Here is a 19,832-nt window from a genome sequence, read left to right on the forward strand (position 1 = left end):
TAAGCATCTCCAGTTGCTTCAATTTTTGCCTCCCTAACTATTATGTGCTCTTGGTTCTTTTTCTCTTTCCACTTCTTGCATTTGATTGTCCCAGTCACCATGTTATTCCCCAAACTCTAACATTCTTATTATATTCTCTATGTATAATTTTTTCTCTACTCTTCATCTTCCCAACGTTTTGGTGCTTCCTACTTATTGGTTGCTTCCTTTTCTTTCTTCAATACCTTGATCCAGTTGCTATTCATATTTATAGTTGCAACTCATTTTGTGAAACAAATATATTCGTGAAAATCTACAGTAAAAGCAAATTTCTTGTAAATAAAATCTTACTGTTTATGTGTAAAGAAACTTAATATTTAAAAATGGCAAAGAGAGTTACCATGGCCTATCTTTTGTATAAACACAGACACAAAACAAGTTGGCTTAAGGTCCTGATACCTTCTCTTGCTTTTATAACCTCTGATTCCAACTCCACAATGTGTCTGTGCCTCCGTACTCTCAGTCCTTTTTGAAATGTTATGCTAACAGGAAAAAAAACCCTCACTTTTCCCCATACTTCTGTTTGTCCCTCCCCTTCTTGGTCAGGGTATCACTAGTCTCCATTCTCCCTAACTGGCATATTTTTTGCTTCACTTTTATTACTCCTGGAGTGTCTCCAAGTTTAGTTTTGCATCTAACACCCTAGCTCCTTTTCTTCTAGATTTCATGTTGATTTAAGTTTACCTTTGCCTTTTCCTCATGCCAAATAAAGGGAGTGTCAAGTCGACCCGCTTGCAATTGCAAAACATACACCTACATCTATCCTGATACTGAACAGGATCCATAATCTGTTCTTGGAAATAAATGACACCTTGTCTAGCACAAATGCCAAATAAAATAATATTATCAATATAAATACTTACACTCAGCATATTTCTGAAGTTGGGAAAATTCTGAGGGGCTGAGGTGGGCCCACTTTTCCTGGTTTGTCATGGTGGTGGCGAGGAGTTCTCTTACATACCAGGTGAGGAATTCTTTATTCAGGGGTTTCACAGACTTCTAGGCTTCAAAGTTTCCACATTGCATATTTCATATGAAATACCTCAGGCTTTCAAAATATGCAATCTATTAACATGCAACTGCTGTGGATGTGAGTCTGTAGTTTCAATAATGTATTAAAGCACTGCAGAGAGAAAAACAAAAAGATCAAAAGATTACCATTATTGCACTAAGGAAAAAATTGACAAGTTATGGAATATTAAGGATTTTTAGTTCCTAAATAATGTATTCCCAAGTTATTAGATTTTGTATTATACTCAAATTTTAATTTCTCATTCACTCTTTAATGGCATTTTATATACATTTTAACGCCAAATCATAGAAATAAATATGATTAAAAATACAGGAAAAGAGGGATCTGCTCCGCGGCCTATTGGTTGAGTTTGGGGTGCTCTGCTTCAGTGGCCTGGGTTCAGTTCCCAGGCATGGACCTACCCCAAAAGTTGGTGACCATGCTATAGCAGCGACTCACATACAAAATAGAGAAAGATTGGCACAGATGTTGGCCCAGGGTGAATCTTCCTCAGCAAAAACAAATAAACAAAAAAGCAGGAAAACAAAGAAAGCTGTGAAGAAAATTTTATAGTCTAGTTTCATACAAGTAGATATTTTTTTTGGTTCAGTATTATAAGCTATACATTCCAAGAGCAAACAAAGGTATCATTTTTATCAGTCTGAACTTATCAATTCTTTAATATCTAAACAAACGTTATGCAAAAAACCTGGACTCAAATTATCAAAGGAGGCTTACTAAGTAAGCTCTATAGCTCCCTGCACATACAATCTGCTAGCGGATCAGAGTTCCAGCAATGTTTTGGAATGGTCCCAGGAGTAGTAGTACATATATTTGCAATCACGCAAGTCAATTTTGGGGGTCATATAAATTGAATCTTTTCCAGCAATAAACTAAAGAGAATAATTTTACAATTTGTAAAAATCCCAATAAAATTTACCAGATTAAAGCAATTCCAAATGTCTGACAGACTTACATAATGATAGTGGATGAAACCACTGTGAATCATGCTTAAAAATAAATCCCTAGGTTGTCATGGTCCTACATTCACTGCTATATCTATAAAGGCAAACAAAACGAAAAACCATCTGGTTTCAACTTTTTGTCGGAGACAGTAATCAATTGCTCAATAATCAACCAAACTGGCACTGTAATCATTACAGAAAATGAAGTGTTTAGAAACAATTACTTACTTTATGAAGTTATGTGATTGGAAGGCTTGTGTATACAGATGTCATTACCTGAAGCCACCACCCTTATATTTGGCATTAGTGCCTAACCTTTCTTCAGCATCTCTTTACTGTTCTCCAATGTCAACCCCACAGTCTCATTGTCACATCCAGTCATCTTTGCCTTAAAATGCTGTTCTTATCAGTCTCATCTGTTCAGGGTTCCCGCACTCAGTTCTACAAGGTTTGCTATTCAACTGGAGAAGATGAAGATACTGAGGCGTTAACAGAGGCCAAATTGCTAGGTCTCTTTTTCCTCCCAGGGGATGCGCTTACATCACAACCTTGACTTTGTGGAAGCAGTGCAAACTAAGAGGAATGGGAACCTGTGATGGGCATTTCGTTGTATCTTCTCTCCAGTTTCTTCCAGCTGATTTCATCCTTCACATTGATTTCATCCTTCACATTGATTTCATCCTAATTTTTTGTTTCTCTGCAGTTACATGCAGTTTTGGTGGGACCATAAAACAAGGTGTCCTGTTCTCTTCTATCCAAAGGGAGACAGATGATTCAGTCACATTTGGTACATTAGACTCTGTATCATGGGACTTTAAGTGTTTAGTGCAAATATTCAAGGACAGGGTGAAAATATTTGCACCTAAATAATTTCAGCAATAATTGGATACATGTCCCCATCTAAGCCTGACTCTGCAGCTATCTTGTCACTTCTGGAGGCAAGTAACGTTCTTTTAATAAAGTATGAAGTGGGCCAGAACCAATTTCTGCTGCCTACAACCCCAAAATCTTAACTGATGACAATGGCAGTTCCTTTATTCATTCAAAAAATGTTTATTGATTCCCTCTGTGTGCCAGAGAGCATACTAGGCACTACAGGAGACTCACATTCAAAATGACTGGTTAAGTGACATGCTTCAGATGTTTACACCTGGTCTCACCTGGTCATTCAATTTAAAATTGCACATCCATACACATCATCTCTCCATCACACTTTTATTTGTTTTGAATATAACATCTTACCATCAAATATTTAACTTATTTATATTATTTAATATTTGTCTCCTTACACTAGAATTAGGGGAAATATGAGTAGTTTTGAGCCCCGATGGGATTCCACCAAAAATAACAAAGCAATTAAAAATACATATTGGATTTTCCCTTGATTTTCATCTGGATGTATCTACTAGATTCTGTGTCACCATCCTTCAAGTGCTCAAAGATATAAGTCCCATGAGGGCAGAGATTTTTGTCTGTTTACTGCTTTTTTCTCAGTGCTTAGAAGAATGGTTGATATAAAGTAGCTGGTCAATAAATATTTCTAGGATGAATTCATTTATATACTTTTTTCATAAAGAAAAACTTGGGTAGGAGAGTTAGAAGGAGGCCCTGAAGCTGAGAAAGAGAAAATGGTGCATAAAGAAGCAGTCAGGAATAGAAGTCACTATGGGCTTCACTTCTCCCAGGAAACATACCCCTTTCCTTCAACTTAATGGACACAAGCAAAATAAGTCGCACTTAGAGATACAAAGAATTTACAGTTGCAAAAAAAAAAAGGCTTTACTTGACATAGTTTGTGAGAATTTTCTTTTTGTTGTTGCTATTAAATATAACCAACTCCGTATAAATGAGCTTCATTCCCAAGGGATGCCTTAATTGAGATGTCAGTTAACCAGTTTATAATAACACACACGAGCATCAGGACTATCTTTAAATTATTTTTAAATATCTAACAAAAACCTTACTTAGCTTTCTTTTACTTAGCATGATCCTGTCAACTTAGGTCTTCACTTTTTGTATCAAGAACAGCTTCTCTGAATTGATTTAACCCAATATGCATTTTAACAAGAGATATTTAGAGAGTAATGGCACCCATGAAGGACTCAAAGTAAATTCTTTGGTTCTTGGATTTAGTTTATTTCAACCCCAGTATGTGTTGAATAAAAGCTCTCTTTCTCATCGTTCTCCTAGTAGAAGCCTTTGTAGTCTCACAATTCGGCTGGTTCCAACTCTCATCATGTGATGTGACGTGTAACCAAATAAGAGAAAAATAAGGGTTGGGTACAGATGGGGAAGCGTGTCCTAATCAAATCTTTTAAACTATTTGAACTAACATATCATAAGTTTATGTAAAGACTAATGTGTAATATTAAATCAAGAGGCACAGAGGCCGGCCCCGTGGCCAAGTGGTTAAGCTCACGCGCGCTCTGCTTCAGCGGCCCCGGGTTTTGCCAGTTCGGCTCCTGGGCGCAGACATAGCACTGCTCATCAGGCCATGTTGAGGCGGCGCCCCACGTGCCACAGCTGGAAGGACCCACAACTAAAAATATACAATTATGTACCAAGGGGCTTTGGGGAGAAAAAGGAAAAAAATAAAATCTTTAAAAAAAAAAAAAGAGGCACAACTATTCCTCATGCCTCATAAGGAGGTGGGAACGATGGCAGCACTTTCTTATAGTCTCTGCCTCTTTACAAATGTGTAGAAAGAGAATTCCTGACAATATTCAATTAAGATTCCCTATGTTACATTCACAGACTTCCCATTTCTCTGCAAGGGACTTTTTTTAGGTACATAAAATGAAAACCAGGAAAGACCGACTTTGCTGCCTGTTGGAAAGCAGTCTAATTCTGGCATTCTCATCTAATCAATGGATGTGCCACTTTGCTTGGTGGCAGGAAACAATTATGGTGGAGGAGTTGGAGAAGGCTCCTTGGCCTATCGTACCTGGGCTAAAACACATTGTCCATAATTAGGGAAGGAAATCAGTCTCCTCATGGAGAAGCCACAGCCAATGTCTGGATAAATGGATCTCATGTGTTAGACGCATTATTTGTTAGGAGTAATATAAAGTGTAGATTTCTAAGAAATTATTAAAAGTCAGTATGTCATGACTCCATCATTGAATAAAGTTAATATTTATGAAGGCACACTAAAGATTGTAGCTATACAAATTTAAGGTATTAAGATGACTGAAAATATTTACTGGGTTTCAATGGTCATAAACCCCAAATTATTAGGTAACCAATGGAAAAATCATATGAGTGAAAAATGATGAGAGCCAAAATATCAATCATAGAATTTCTGAAAGAAAAGTAAGATGAACTTAAATGAAATATTAATGCTATCACTTGATCTATATTTATTTGTTCATTTATCCATGAAAAGAAGTCTAAATTGAGACCCAATGACATGCTAAGCACTGTGCCAAATGCTGGGGATGTAGTTATAAGCAAAACAGATATGGTATCTGAGTTCCTGGACCTTGTATAGGGGAAAGACCTACATTAAACAAACCAACTTCACACCTAAATAATTGTAAACTATAATAAGTTATGTGAAAAGAGGGCAGTGGAATCTACGAGTGAATATGACGGGAGCCCTGACTTAGATTAAGAGATTCAAAGAGCAACCCATAGAGGAAGTTTTATTGAAACTAAATGATAAAAGTTGAGTAACAGTTGAAAACTTGAGTGAGAAGAAAACCATTCTTAGCAGAAGCCTGGAAGTGAGAAAATAAAAAAATCAGAAATATTAGAAGATCTCTAAAGAAGGCAAGTGTGACTGGAACCTGGTGAGCAAGAGGGAAAGGAGCACAAGATTAGACTGGAAAAACAAATAAGAGCTACATCACCGAGATTCTTAGAGGCCATATTGAGGACTTGTCACAAGTAAATTGACGTATTCTGAGCAGAAGATAAACATGATCCACATTTATTTTAAGAAGTCCATTCTGATCAATGCACTAGAAGGTGACAAGAATGTAGGTGGGAAGGCCAATTATGAAGCTGCTCCAGTACTGGTTGAGAGCTGGTAGTGGCTTTAACTAGGGATGTGGTAGTAAAGATGAAGTTGAGAGACATATTTCTGAAGCTGGACTTGATAATGAATAGGATATGCTATGTGCAGAATGAGGAGATCAAGAATAATGCCTATGGTTTTGGCTTGAGCACAGGGTACAGAATGGTAGAGTTTAAAGGATTCCTAAATCCTAGAGCAGCATCAGGTGTGGGGAGAAGAGAAAAATCAATATTTTGTTTTGGGATGTGTTGAATTTGAGAAGAGACAGCTAAATTGAAAGGTCTAGTAGACAGTGAGATAAGCCTACGACTAATAAAAGAAAGACGGAGGTATGATATTGTGAGTTACTTGATATTGATAATATTTGAAGATACGGGAATGCGTAAGTTTGACTGATGTGACAGCCACGAAGCGGTTCCATTAAGCTCTGCCTTCAGGAAAGGACTTGCATTCAGCTGCAAAGACTGTGGTTAGCTGACAGCCTCTAGCTCTTAGTGCCTTCAGAATCTAATCGGCTTTTGAACCAAGGTCATACTCTTTACAGGCAGGGGTCAATGACTAAAGATGATGGATGTAATAGGGCCATGTCATTTTTGTCCAATGGCGGACTGCTTTAACCTTCCATATTTCCTCCAGAACTCCCCATTGAGCTGGCTGAGACTTTGTCAGATCTGCATTGTGATCTGAAGCTATTCATGAGGAATCCTACACCCCCCAGCTCCTTTCTTTTCTCAGGTGTCTGATCTGCAATATTGTTTGAAGGCTCTCTCTGCCCAATCCTGCTTTTCCTCTTTTATATCTTTCACAGGGATAATTTCCTGATAAGCCTTTGGATTCCTAACTCCATCTCAGTGTTTGTTTCCTCATAAAGGATCCCATGTGTCAGGATACCAACAGAAAACAGATGGTATACTTAAAATGCGTAAGTAAGAGTTTAATAAAAGAATTATTTAGGAAGCGTGAACATGGTTAGGAAAGCTAATAGAGGCTAGTGCAGTGTCCTGCTTTAGCAAAAGTTGGGAACTTAATGACCCTAAGTCTCAAAGGGCTAGGGATATTGCATCTAAGACACTCCAGAGGAGCTATACAGAGAGGATCATCTGATAGAAGCCATGGTCTTAGCTGGCAGGACATACACCTTTTCAAATGACTTAGCTGCACAGGAGGTAGGGAAAAAACTTCCCTGACCTTGTCCTCTGCCAACTGTTCAATCTCCTCCAGTGCCTCATATTGACTAAACCCAATCACAAGCCAGAGGGCAAAGACTACCACTGGTGCAGTCTATATAAAGCAGCGTCATGAGGCACAGAGCAAAATGGGAAGAAGATAAAGGGAGAATCTGAAGAGGCAAATATAAAATATCAAGCATATCTGGAGAAAGAGTTTGGTGTGAGAAAGAGGGCCCAGGACAAAGCTCCAAAGATGTCCCATATTTAGAGATTAGAAGTGGAAAAAGACTGTAAAATAATTAGAAGACTATGGTTTCAATGGGACAACAGAAGAAGAAAAGAATCCTTCAAGGAGAGGGTGGAAGGCTCTTTTCAAAAGTTGCTGAGCATTAAGTAAGATGAGGATCGAAACATTCAAAGGCAATACGCTGGTCACTGGTGACCTTAGCCAAACAATTTATCTGAAGCTGGGCAAGTCAAATTGGAATGAGTTGCATAGTTTGGAAGTTTGAGAAGACTGTGAATGTCATCAACCCTTTGAGAAGTGTGACTGTGAGGAGGAGTGGAGAGCTAAAAGTAGCTATTGAGAGAAGAATGTGAAATCAAGGAATTTGTTTGTTTGCAGAAATCACGGGAACGATTTTTAAATTGAAGAGAAGTGTTTATAGTCAGAGTGGTTCAAGCTTCAGGAGAAAGAAGAAATGATTGGTATTTCAAAGTCCTTGCAAAAAGGCAGGAGGAGGTAAATTCCAGAAAATATGTGAGGGCCAAAATTAATCTTAACAATAAGTACAGATGCAAGTAGTTTTCTAGAACTGGTGCTAAGAAAATGGAAGATTTCTTGTTGATGACTTCGGTTTTCTCAGTGATGTATATATCTCAGTTATCAGCTGAGAGTTTAGTTAGGCAATGATGGGGGAAGAGGGAAGTCACAGTGGGAAGATAGTAAAAAATTATATACAAATGTGATAAGGTGAGCTCACTAAAGGCATGTAATAGCAGAGTTAAAAGTCAATGCAATATTGCTATTCATTAATTTAGAACTATAACCGCCTGATTTTAAATTATTAATTTACAGACTATGGCATCTAAAGCACAATTAATCATATTCTTCATCTCCCACTTTTGAATCAGATAATCTGTATTCTCATTCAAGTTCTGAACTGTCTTCCCTATGTAAAGTGAATCACTTAACCTATTCAATTCCTGTCTCTTGAAAAGTGGTAATACCACCTATCTCCCAGAGGCATTAGCATTTGAAGAAATAACATGTGCACAATACATAACAAATATAGAGGTCTCAACAAAGGTTTTTTTCTCCTTGCTTTTATAAATAAGAATTTAAGATATATTTGCAGTACTGAATTTGAATATATACACAGTATGCATATAGGAGAAATAGATTGGAAGTCTACAAACCTTCCAGGAGATTACATGGGTGGCTTAATATAAGATTCATAATTGTGTTATTTTTGGACTCTGCTGACACATAAAGGAAAAGAATTCAAGGGAAATCTCAGGTGGTGCAAAACAGGGAAATATATCCAGCTTTGTATTGTCTACGTTTTGTAGTCATGGTTTTGAACATGGATTATTATTTTATTTTATTCTTTTTAAGAAAGTTACTTCATGTGAATTTTCAATTCCTTTCTTTTCATACATAGTTTTAAGGAGAACCCCTCTTAGAACAGATATTGGAGGTAAAAATGGTGATCATGTACAGGGGTAGGGCCTTGCTCAATATGAAATACTGAAAGTAAAATGTTCTGGTAGATTCTATTTTCCAAGAATGACCAGAACAATATGTCTCATCTCATTTGCCCTTCTAGAATCCTGCTTTACCCCTTCAACAGGTGGTATCTATGTTTCTTTCCCTTACATTTGTGAGTACATTTGTGACTATCTTAATAGATTACAGCAGAAGTGATGCAATATGACCTCTGTGGGTGAGATCATAAGAACGTCATATACTTCAGTCTTTTTTTCTTTCTTGGGACACTTGCTCTTGAAAGCTAATCAACACATTCTAAGAAAGCCCAAACTAGCCCACGTGAAGAAATCACTTGGAGACACCATGCATAAGTGCACCAGCCAACAACCCAGCTGAAGTCCCAGTCAACAGCCAGTGCCAACCGCCAAATATGTGAGTGAAGATGTCTTCAGATGATTCCAGCCCAAGCTGTCAAGTAGCCCCCTTCTCCAAGGTGGAAGTCTTCCCAGCCAAGGCACCAGATAGAGTGGTATAGAGACAAATCAATCCATTATGCCCATTTTAGAGCCTGACCCACTGAATCCATGAGCGCAATAAAATTGTTGTTTTACAGCACTAAGTATTTGGTAGTCTGCTATGCAATAGTAACTAGAACAAGTGACTTAGGGCAATATTTGACACATATAAAATTATCAAAAATATCATTATTTTACCACTACTACTATTTACTACTACCACTATTATCATCATTACATTTTTGCATATGCTGGATGAAATGTATGTATATGTGTGTGTTTACTTCTGAATTTACCATTCTTACATTGTATGGTCAAGTTTATATTGTTATCAATTTTCCTTCTCCCTCGGAAGTGAGAAATAAAGTCTTTGAAAGTTGAGTATAACTTTTGACCTAGGTTTTCTTCTAACTTGGGACTTTACAGCAATAGATTGTGGAAAGATTGAGAGTCGTGGACTAAAAACAAGAACCCGGCATAATACGTTACAAAAAGTGGAAAACTCCTGAACCCAGAAAGAGAGAAGATCCGTTTTGTAGGCCATTATGTCTTGTCAGGGAACAAGGCCTGTTTGCGTCTCTTGTCAAGGTTTTCTAAATACAAATATAAGCCCAAACAAAGAGGAGAAAATGAAAAAGGACAGAGGATAACCCCTTCTTTCACCCCTAGGAGGAAAGAGTGATTATGGAAGAATGTCATTGGATGTTTTTTCCCAATCTATCTGGCCTGGGCTTTTTTCAACAGAAACAGGTGTTTCCTATAATGATGATTATTACAAGTTGATAAAATTATCTTTTACTGTTTTCCATGCTCAACGTAAGAAAGAAGAAATTCAATAAAAATATTCTCCAACTATTAACTCCTTTTCTGAAGAACCTCTGATATAATACATTCAGACATTGTATTGAATTAAGAATACATGCGTTTACAATTTTCTTCTATTAATTAAAAGATAATAAATTCAGTCTCAGGTGCTTCCTGGAACTTGATGATTGCTGGTAAAGAACTAATATCTTTTAAACCTTAAATCCTAAAAAATAATCAACTTTAATGCTGTTACTCAACTTCAAGTTGGAGTACACAACCGCCTAATGAAAATCATTACTGAAGTATGCTGGGGACATTTCACCAAATGAAATTTGATGTCTGCTCTGCGAAACAAGTAATGTTTTCAGTAAATCCATAAAAAAAAGAGAGTTGTATTCAATCTACAGACACAGAAATAGATGTCAGCAACAGAAAAATACATATTTTAGCCATATGTAGTTTTGTTTTCTTCTAAACAAACACTATCTTAAAATTTCCATGCACATCCTGGTTCACCAAAAACGTCGCTAAAAAATATTTACAATGTAATTTTCTCATCTGTTTTTCTCTATTGTTGCTAGTTAAATATAAAATGTTGCCTTCCCCTGCTTGATAAAATATTAAAGTTTTTTTTTTAATTACCCAAGGGTTCAGGATTAATGATGTTTTAACAATAAACTGCAGAAACTTTTAGCAATGAGCTTGTGAAACTTTTGGAATATATGCATTTTTCTCCAAAATCATGTAAAAACAGTGATCAGTTTAAATTTCACACAACGTTCTGCAAGCAAAATATACATGGTCTCCATCCCTCTGGTCATTGCATTGCTTCACACTTTATCACATCTGCCCTCACCTAGTGGTAGTAAGCCCCCTTTATCCGTTATCAGTACCGCAGTCAAGGTACTCCTCCTAAAAGCCATCTGCATATGTGACTCTCACATCTGACCCCCTTTAATCGTTCTTCATAACCTACAGGATAATGTCCAATTTGTGTAGTTAAAAATATATAATTCAATCATGAACTCTAAACTCGTTAAGAGCATACCATTTTAGTAAGGTAAGTCTGGAGCTCTTATCTGTCCTAAAACTGTCACTTTGACCAATATTTAACTCTTTATATTCTATTAGCATCTTGGGCAAAATGATACAGATGATCTCAGGAGAGCTAGTTTATTTCATGTTTATTACAGTGGAGGACTGAACTGAAAGGAGGATTTCTTTTTTTACAAGTTAAGCTTTTATTCATAACCTGTAGAAGTTTATCTACAGAATTACAAAAGAACAAACTGACTAATGAAATTAGTCTACTGTGTATGTTACTTGGCCTAAAGGAAAAGAAAAAAATTAAGTTTTTATAATAAAAGACAAATAAACAATGAATCATATTCTGTCCTGGAATAATTGCTGGGTAGAAGCATGATGGGGTGTAAGGCCTTCGAAAGAGCCCACAGGACACCTTCAAAAACCAGAAACACTGACAAACTGAACCATATTACAAAAGTTTTAATGTAGGTTTCTAAAAAAACGTATTGAAAATAAATTACTTTTTTGGGGAAGAATTCAAGGTGTGAGATGAAGCCGTAATATTTTAAATCAGGTCCATCTCTAAAAAGGTTGGAGATCAGGGGAGACAGAGCATGCCTCAGCCTCTCCTGGTTAGAATGGCCTAAACTGAGCAGCACTTGGAAATCCAGGGAGAACCTAAATGATCCCGTAAGATCCACTGTCAACTAACGGATTCCTTCTTCAAAGTCCTTTCAGAGAGAGAATACATATAAACTTTCCACCTGGGTACACAGTTTTAATCTTGAGAGAGGTTACAAATATGTGTCTATGACATATTGGAAAAGGACAAAGAACTGAAAATGTGATTATGTAAATCTATATTTCCATTGACCAACAGACATAGCTGACTCCCAACATAAATACACACACACACACACACACACACACATCCACACACATGCGCACATTTTGTCAGAGACTGCTTAGGAATTTTGCCTTCCTGGTTTACAAATGATTAAGGTCTTTAAGTAAAGTCTCAGATATTTACCAAAATATTTTTTTGAATACAATGTTTTTAGAAAGCTTAGATTCTTTCCATACTTAATTTCTTGTTCTCAATTTAGTTTCTAAATATTAACACCCTATTTGATGTTGATTAGATATGACTTTTGGTATAACTTCCTTTCTGTTCTTTTGAACGGCGGCTCATGTGTACTTTAAAAAATACATATACATTTTTTTTTGAGGAAGATTAGCCCTGAGCTAACTTCTGCCAATCCTCCTCTTTTGGCTGAGGAAGGCTGGCCCTGAGATATCATCCATGCCCATCTTCCTCTACTTTATTGTGGGACGCCTACCACAGCATGGCGTTTGAGAAACAGTGCCATGTCCACGCCTGGGATCTGAACCAGCGAATCCTGGGCCGGTGAGAAGCGGAACGTGCGAACTTAACTACTGCGCCATCGGGCCAGCCTCCAAAAATATTTTTTATTCTGAGTAATACAGCAAAAATAATACAAACAAAATGTAATGTAAAATATGCAAAAGACAATATACAAAATACCATTATTATACTAATCTAATAGTATTGTGTCAATATGCTAATCTAGATGATGTATATAAACACTACTAATTAACATTTTCCTAAACTTCTATAGTGCACTCGAATCTCAGAAGCACATATTTCTATCAATTTTAATGACAGATATATTAGCTTAATTAGATACAAAATCTAATAGCCTTCAAGATACTTTTTATAAGGGAGCTCATAAGTGAAGAACTTCCAATTTATAAACTTTTATTAGCCTCCTGAGTTGAAACACTCTTCCTAAGAGTTGAAAAATCCCAGATTAAAATTTGAAAGCTCTCTCAGTGGAATGTTAAACACAAAGATCCCAAGCAAGCCTTTGCAAAAAGATTCTTATTGAAACGCAAATATAAAAGTATCCAGTTACAATTTATCATTTTCTACCTGGTAAGCATACATTTTTTTCACACTCACAAACTCACTCACACCTTTTAAAGTCCAGGTGTTAACACTGCTGTTTATTATTTCTTCTTATTATTTTACTATTTACATGCTTCCTTTATTCTTTTACTGTATGTTACATAGATATGTATATATAAATATATATATATAATATGAACACTGCATAATACCACTTTATATGTTTTGAAACTTTATATAATTTTGCATTACACTGCCTATATTTTTCTGCAACTTGCATGTACATATGAGCATATGTGGCTCTGATTCACTCATTGTCACTGCTGTGGAGTACAGGTATTCATTCTATGAATATATCAAATTTATTCATCTAGTCTTCTATTCATGGAATTTAGGATTTATGTCTTTGTGTGTGTGTGTGAGGAAGACTGGCCTTGAGCTAACATTGGTTGCCAATCCTCCTCTTTTTGCTTGAGGGAGATTGTTGCTGAGCTAAATCTGTGCCAATTTTCCTCTATTTTATGTGGGATGCTTCCACAGCATGACTCGATGAGCGGCACTAGGTCCATACCTGGGATCCAAACCTGTAAATCCCGAGATGCTGACACAGAGCACGTGAACTTAACCACTATGCCACCGGCCTAGCCCCTGTCTAACTTTTCATTATTAAAAAAGAATGCAATTGACATACCTGCATATGTGTGTTGGGCATGTAATTATACATGGAATTGCTGGATTTTGGAGTGTGCTTTACTATATGCTGCCAGATTTGTCTTCACAATGGACTTATTTTAGTCAACTTCTTAAGTTTTTGCCCATAAGGTATGTGTGGTAGACACACTCTAGGGTTAACCTCAATTATGCCTTTAGGTAATCCCCTCCCCTTGAATTCGAGTGGGACTTGTGACTTGCTTTTAACCAATAGAACATGGCAATAGTCACTCCTTTGAATAGATTACATTAGATGGCAAAGGTAAAGGGATTTTGCAGACAATGAAAGTCTCTAATCAGCGGACTTTAAGTTCATAAAAGGAAGATCACCCTGGATGGACTGGATCTAGTTAGGTGAGTGAGCCCTTTAAAAGGTTTAGAAGTCAGAGATTTGAAGCCTCACTCAGTCTCTCTTTCTCTGCGCCTGGCTTTGAATAAGCAAGCTCCCATGAATTCTACAGCCTCAAGGAAATAAATTTTGCTCACAACCTGGGGGAGCTCACAAGTAGATCCTCCACTCGTCAAACTTCCAGATGAGAATGCAGCCCGGCAGACACCTTGATTTCAGCCTCATGAGAACTAAACAGAGAATTCAGCTAAGCCGTGCCTAGATCCTAACTACAGAAACTAAGAGATAATAAATGGATGCTCGAAGCAAAATTTGTGGTAGTTTGTTAAGGAGGCATAGAAAGTTAGTACAACGGTTATAAGACAGCACCTTATTTTTGTTTTAATTTGTCTATTTTAGATTCTAGGACAAAGAGAACCTTTTCATGCGTCCCTAAGGAATTCAGGTATCCTTTCCAATACAATGCCCACTTATAGCCTTTTTCCCTGTTTCTATTGGGTTATTTTCCTTTTTCTTTTTCATACATTGGAGTTCTTCATACATAAATTTATTGCTTTAAGCATATTTCAGTTGTTGATGGTATCTTTGTTGTCAGCACTTTAAATTTTACCTTGTTTAAATGTACCAATTTCCAGTTTGTAATTTATTACACATTTTTTAATACCACATGCAATTCTAAGTATCTCAAGAGACAGGAAGTCTAGAAAATATACATGTCCAAAGTGAACGAATATTTGGCTATATGGATAATTTCTTACTTTCCCTGTGACATTTTAGAATCAATACTCAAAGGATACTAGTTCTCAGCTATAATTAAGGTTTATATTCCAGTCATCCGTAACTGCACTTTTCAATATAATGCAAAGGAATATTCCAGACTGTAGTGAGGAATGCGCATGTGAAGGTAAAACTGTTTTCCTATATTAGCTTACAACACTTTAAAAACATACCAAGGAATCATGACTTAGCGTTTCTTTTTTGTATTTAATTGCCTCAATAAGATGCTGCTTCACTGGAAATAACCAGTATTTCTGTATGTTTATGCTCTTGGGTCTAATTGCCATGACCAGATTGTCCACAGCAGGTCTCTATGCTCAAAAATGACTACAGTTAAAAGGACTTTTAAGACCAACAGTAACATACATCAAAGAACTGGCATGATTATACTCTTCACATATTTGTTTTAGGATATCAATGTATTTCTTCTGAGAAAAATAAAAATTCAAAATATGTATAGAGATAGGAATATATGTGAAAGCAATGGAAGACACACGTAAAAGGGGACAAAAAACTCTACATTAGATTAAGATCCTGCCCTGTGGAGCACGAACAGACAAGATTTGTTAAGTGAGGTGGCAGCTTCAAAGGGAGTATAATTACTGGGCCTATAAAATGTGTATTATCATCAGGTGGCAGAGCACCATGAGGGATATTAAGTTGTCATGGTGTCAGATGGCAACAGATCAAGGAGTAAGGGGAAAGAGAAAAAACCACTAGGCTAGCAGAAAGCCAAGAGATATGAACAGGAAGCTTAGTAAGTGACCAAGAGATGGAGACAAGGTAGACCAGCAAGGCAGTGGATAAAAACCAGCTCGAGTTGATAAGGTACAGATATTCAAATCTAAACAGTCATCAAACGACAAGTGCATGTCCCTGTCATAGGTTCTGGGGAAAACAAACATGATTAAGCAGTGGCCTCGGATCCCCATGATCTCACAGTCTATTTGGAAAGACACACTTAAACAGATTCATCTTTATCTGAGGCGGCTTGGTGAGTAACAGAGCGCTGTGGAAGCACAGAGGTGGAAGTGTGATTCAGACCGGGAAGATCAGGGAAAGCTGCAAAGCGGAGGTATACAGTCCAAGTTTGGCCTTGAATTATATGTTCACCAGGAGAGAGAGAACATGAGAGAGGGCATTCCAGGCAGCAGAAACATTGTGCTCATCAATCAAATGATCCAGGCAGAGAGTATAGCTGTGGGTGGATGTCAGGAATAGAAACCAAAGTCTGGACAAAAGGAGGTTGGTACCTGGACAAGAGATCTGAATATCAAGGAAAGAGGAAGGGAAAGGGAAGCAGTCAGAGTGGAGATGCCCTGTTAGTTTTGGTAATGAGATTTGACTCCTCAGTCATATGTGAAAATCTAATATATTGTTATTACTTCATTAAATACATATTTGTTCAGCATCAGAAACAGACTATATAAGTGAGCCAGAAAGAAGATAGGAAAGGTTGTCTTTAAAAGATGAACCAAGAGAGCTGAAGTACAGCAGATCACTGCTTCTTATCTTCAGAATGCGCAAGGGTGGAAAAAGAGGTAACTAGTGGGGTAGAATGGAGGGAAAGACATATTTTCAGGGTTTTTTAAAATTATTGTTTTTAAGAGTTCACAAATTTCCTTCTCCGTTCTCCTCTTTCCAAACCACTAAAGATTACTGCTATACTCTCTTGAAGCAACATTTACTTAGGACCTCAATGATGAAATCTCCATGTTGTTTAATAAATATTTTCCTTTCTCCCCTCATCTCTTTTCCTGATCAAATGCAAATATCTGGAATGCATAAATGCACCTCTCACAGTAGTTGCGTTAGATCCACAGATCCCATTTATGTTATAACGTCACTTAAAATACACACTAAGGACATCTGATTAGACACAACATATGTGCAAAGGTGTAACAAAAGCCTAAAATTTAGGTGATTTCAATGACTACTCATATGACCAGAAAATTGAACCAAGAAATAAAAACAATTTGATGAGATCTACTTACTTATTTTCATTGTCACAAACAAGATGACAAGAAATAACTTCATTAACTAAAGAAATAATGAAAAAAGAAGCTCGTATTTTCATACTTAAACAACATATATCCTAAAAGCGACATGCCAGATATTTCCTTTGTTAAATACCTTCTTTGACTAAAAAGGACAGTATAATATATATTTAAAATAAAATCTATCATTTCTGCCATTTTAGAAATTGTGAAATTTTATCACATAAAGCACTTATTTAGAAATGTTCTGTATTTCAAATCTATAACGGAGTAAGCATTTTCTTACAAAACACACGTCATTCATTATTGATAATTCATCGCCTTTCTTGTAACACAAGTGCTTCTTGGACAAAATTTGAACTCTGATGACAATCATATACATCTATATTTGTCTTCCATTGCTTAATTCTTTTATATGTGTACATAATGCCTAATAAGTTGGTACTCAGGAAGTTATTTTGTGAAGGGCAAACAAAAACGGAGATAAATCAAGAAGAAAAAGGAAATGATTTTAAAGTGGTATTTTGGTGTCATTTTCCAAAGATAGTCCATTCTCTTTTTATCACATTGTAAAATCGGATGACATGTAAATCCTAAGAGATGATTATATCAGTGACAGAATATTAATCTGGGGAAATTTTAAATTAGATGCTTTTAAGGTTGTTCACGAGCTTTGTAGTTTCAAATGGCACAGTTATATGTTATTTATATTTAGAAGATTGCATAAAACAATCTCCTTGAGGTTTTCCCTTAGGATATCAAACAGTTCATATGCACTGTCAGGGGATCTTTGAACACCCTGTTATTAATGTGCAAAATTGCATGAATATATGTGTACACCTAGAAAAAATTCATGGATTTCATGACATTCTTTAACGGTTCTATCATTCGAAATATTGAGATCACAGATTTTTCTCGGAATTTAAAATGATGCCATGTACTTCCTTAATAAACAGTGAAAGACACATTGTATCCCTATATCACTGTATCCTAGCAAGAAAATGATTATTAGCTGTGATGCGAGACATCATTATAATGGGAATTCAAACTCAGAACTCAAATTCAGGATGATTTTCACTTGATTTCAAGGTAGCTGGTGTATGTGTGTAATAAATCTAGACCACTGAAATTCTTTGACCATCATACTTAGTATTTGAATTGTATAAACTTCCTGGGTTTTTCACTATTTGCAATTTTTGACATTTTATATTTCTCAGACCCTGAGGCATCCAATAAAATGTACAAAGTTATTTCTGCCTGTTATACTTTCAGAAAGGAAATATGTATATTAAATAGATATTATAACATAAAAATACATGTTAAAATGTCTGGGATTCAATAGGAAAAGAGGCAAAAGGAAAGACTAAAAAGTTCCTAACACTTCTCCTTATAAATTGTCCTATTTTTTAACATATAATGCACTTGTATCTCCTCAGTCACCTTTACAATTTTTTTGTATATGTGTATTTGTGTTTTATCTTGACCACTTTATTTATTTATTCATTTTTTGTGAGGAAGATTGGCTCTGAGCCAACATCTGTTGCCAGTCTTCCTCTTTTTGCTTGAGGAAGATTGTTGCTGAGCAAACATCTGTATCAATCTTCCTCTGTTTTATGTGGGACACTGTCACCACAGCATGGTTTGTCGAGCAGTGCCAGGTCCACACCCAGGATCCAAATCTACGAACCCCTGGCCGCAGAAGCAGAGCGCACAAACTTAACCACTGCACCACAGGACCAGCCCTTATCTTGTCCACTTTAGCTCAAGTGCATTCAGTCTTTTAGACAGGTTACAGAAGTCATTAAATTTACTTTGACTTTTTTCTATGCTTTCCTTCAGGAATGATTATTTAAAATAATCTCTAAGAGAACTCTTTTTATATTAGCTACTTCAAGAGGTGATAATATGATATAGTACAGAGAGTCAGGAAATATAGACTTGGTCATGGCAGTGAGTCCTAAGAATATGTTTGAATTATTTTTGATTTGTTTTGATTTGATGGTCCAGAAATAGTAAACTCTTTTAAATTGTACTTCTTTCAGTTTTAGCGAAGTTGTGAAACTCTTTATATTTATTAGGCATTTGTAATATTTTGTATGTGTATAAATTGCTTCTTCAAATCACTTCATGCATTTTTCTACTTTTTTTCTTACATATTTTCTTAATATACTATTTTATACTAGGTATTAATCATTTGGGTCTCATGTGTTGTGAACATTTTCTCTCATTTAAAATTCAAAAGACATTTGGCACTGTTTGTAATTATGGTAAAAAAAAAAACCCTAATAATATTTATATTAAAGTTACCTATTCTAGAATTAAATATAAAACTACTATTTCACAACATACTATTTTACATGACAAATTAGAAAATCATTTCAAACCCAAGGGGAATGGACATTTACTACATATTTATAGTTGTATAAACAAACGAGAATGTTATAATATGAATTAAAATACAATTTTAAAGTTTGGGGCAGGATATGTTATAATTACATAGATATTAAATTAAAAGTGGGATACTGACTTTGCAAAATTACAATTACTTAAGGATTTTTGACCCAATGTAATTTGCTTCCAGAAGTTATTTTATAATTATAATCATTTTTATTTTACACAATAGTTTCTTACAGCTACGTTTCCATAGGTATTTCCACTTTTCACTTAAATGAAAAAGTCTATATGTCTAATATTTACCAAAGAAAACCCCTAACACACACACAAGCATGCATATACACACAAACGCACACATCCAACAGAGCAGAAGTGTTTTAATGGACCAGAAGAGCACTAGAAATGCACCACT

The 19,832-nt window shown here is 36.0% G+C and overlaps 1 protein-coding gene across 1 annotated transcript in view; it reads right to left on the reverse strand.

Moving 5' to 3' along the window:
* The window catches only part of DGKB (diacylglycerol kinase beta), a 605,812-nt gene extending 604,840 nt beyond the window's left edge, over positions 1-972 (reverse strand). Inside the window, exon 1 of the mRNA XM_046670071.1 lies at positions 903-972. Within this exon, the coding sequence (XP_046526027.1) occupies positions 903-972 (70 nt within the window). The remainder of the gene's footprint in view (positions 1-902) is intronic.
* Between the last annotated feature and the right edge of the window lie 18,860 nt (positions 973-19,832).

This window comes from Equus quagga, chromosome 8 (genome assembly GCF_021613505.1).
Source record: "Equus quagga isolate Etosha38 chromosome 8, UCLA_HA_Equagga_1.0, whole genome shotgun sequence".
NCBI lineage: Eukaryota > Metazoa > Chordata > Mammalia > Perissodactyla > Equidae > Equus > Equus quagga.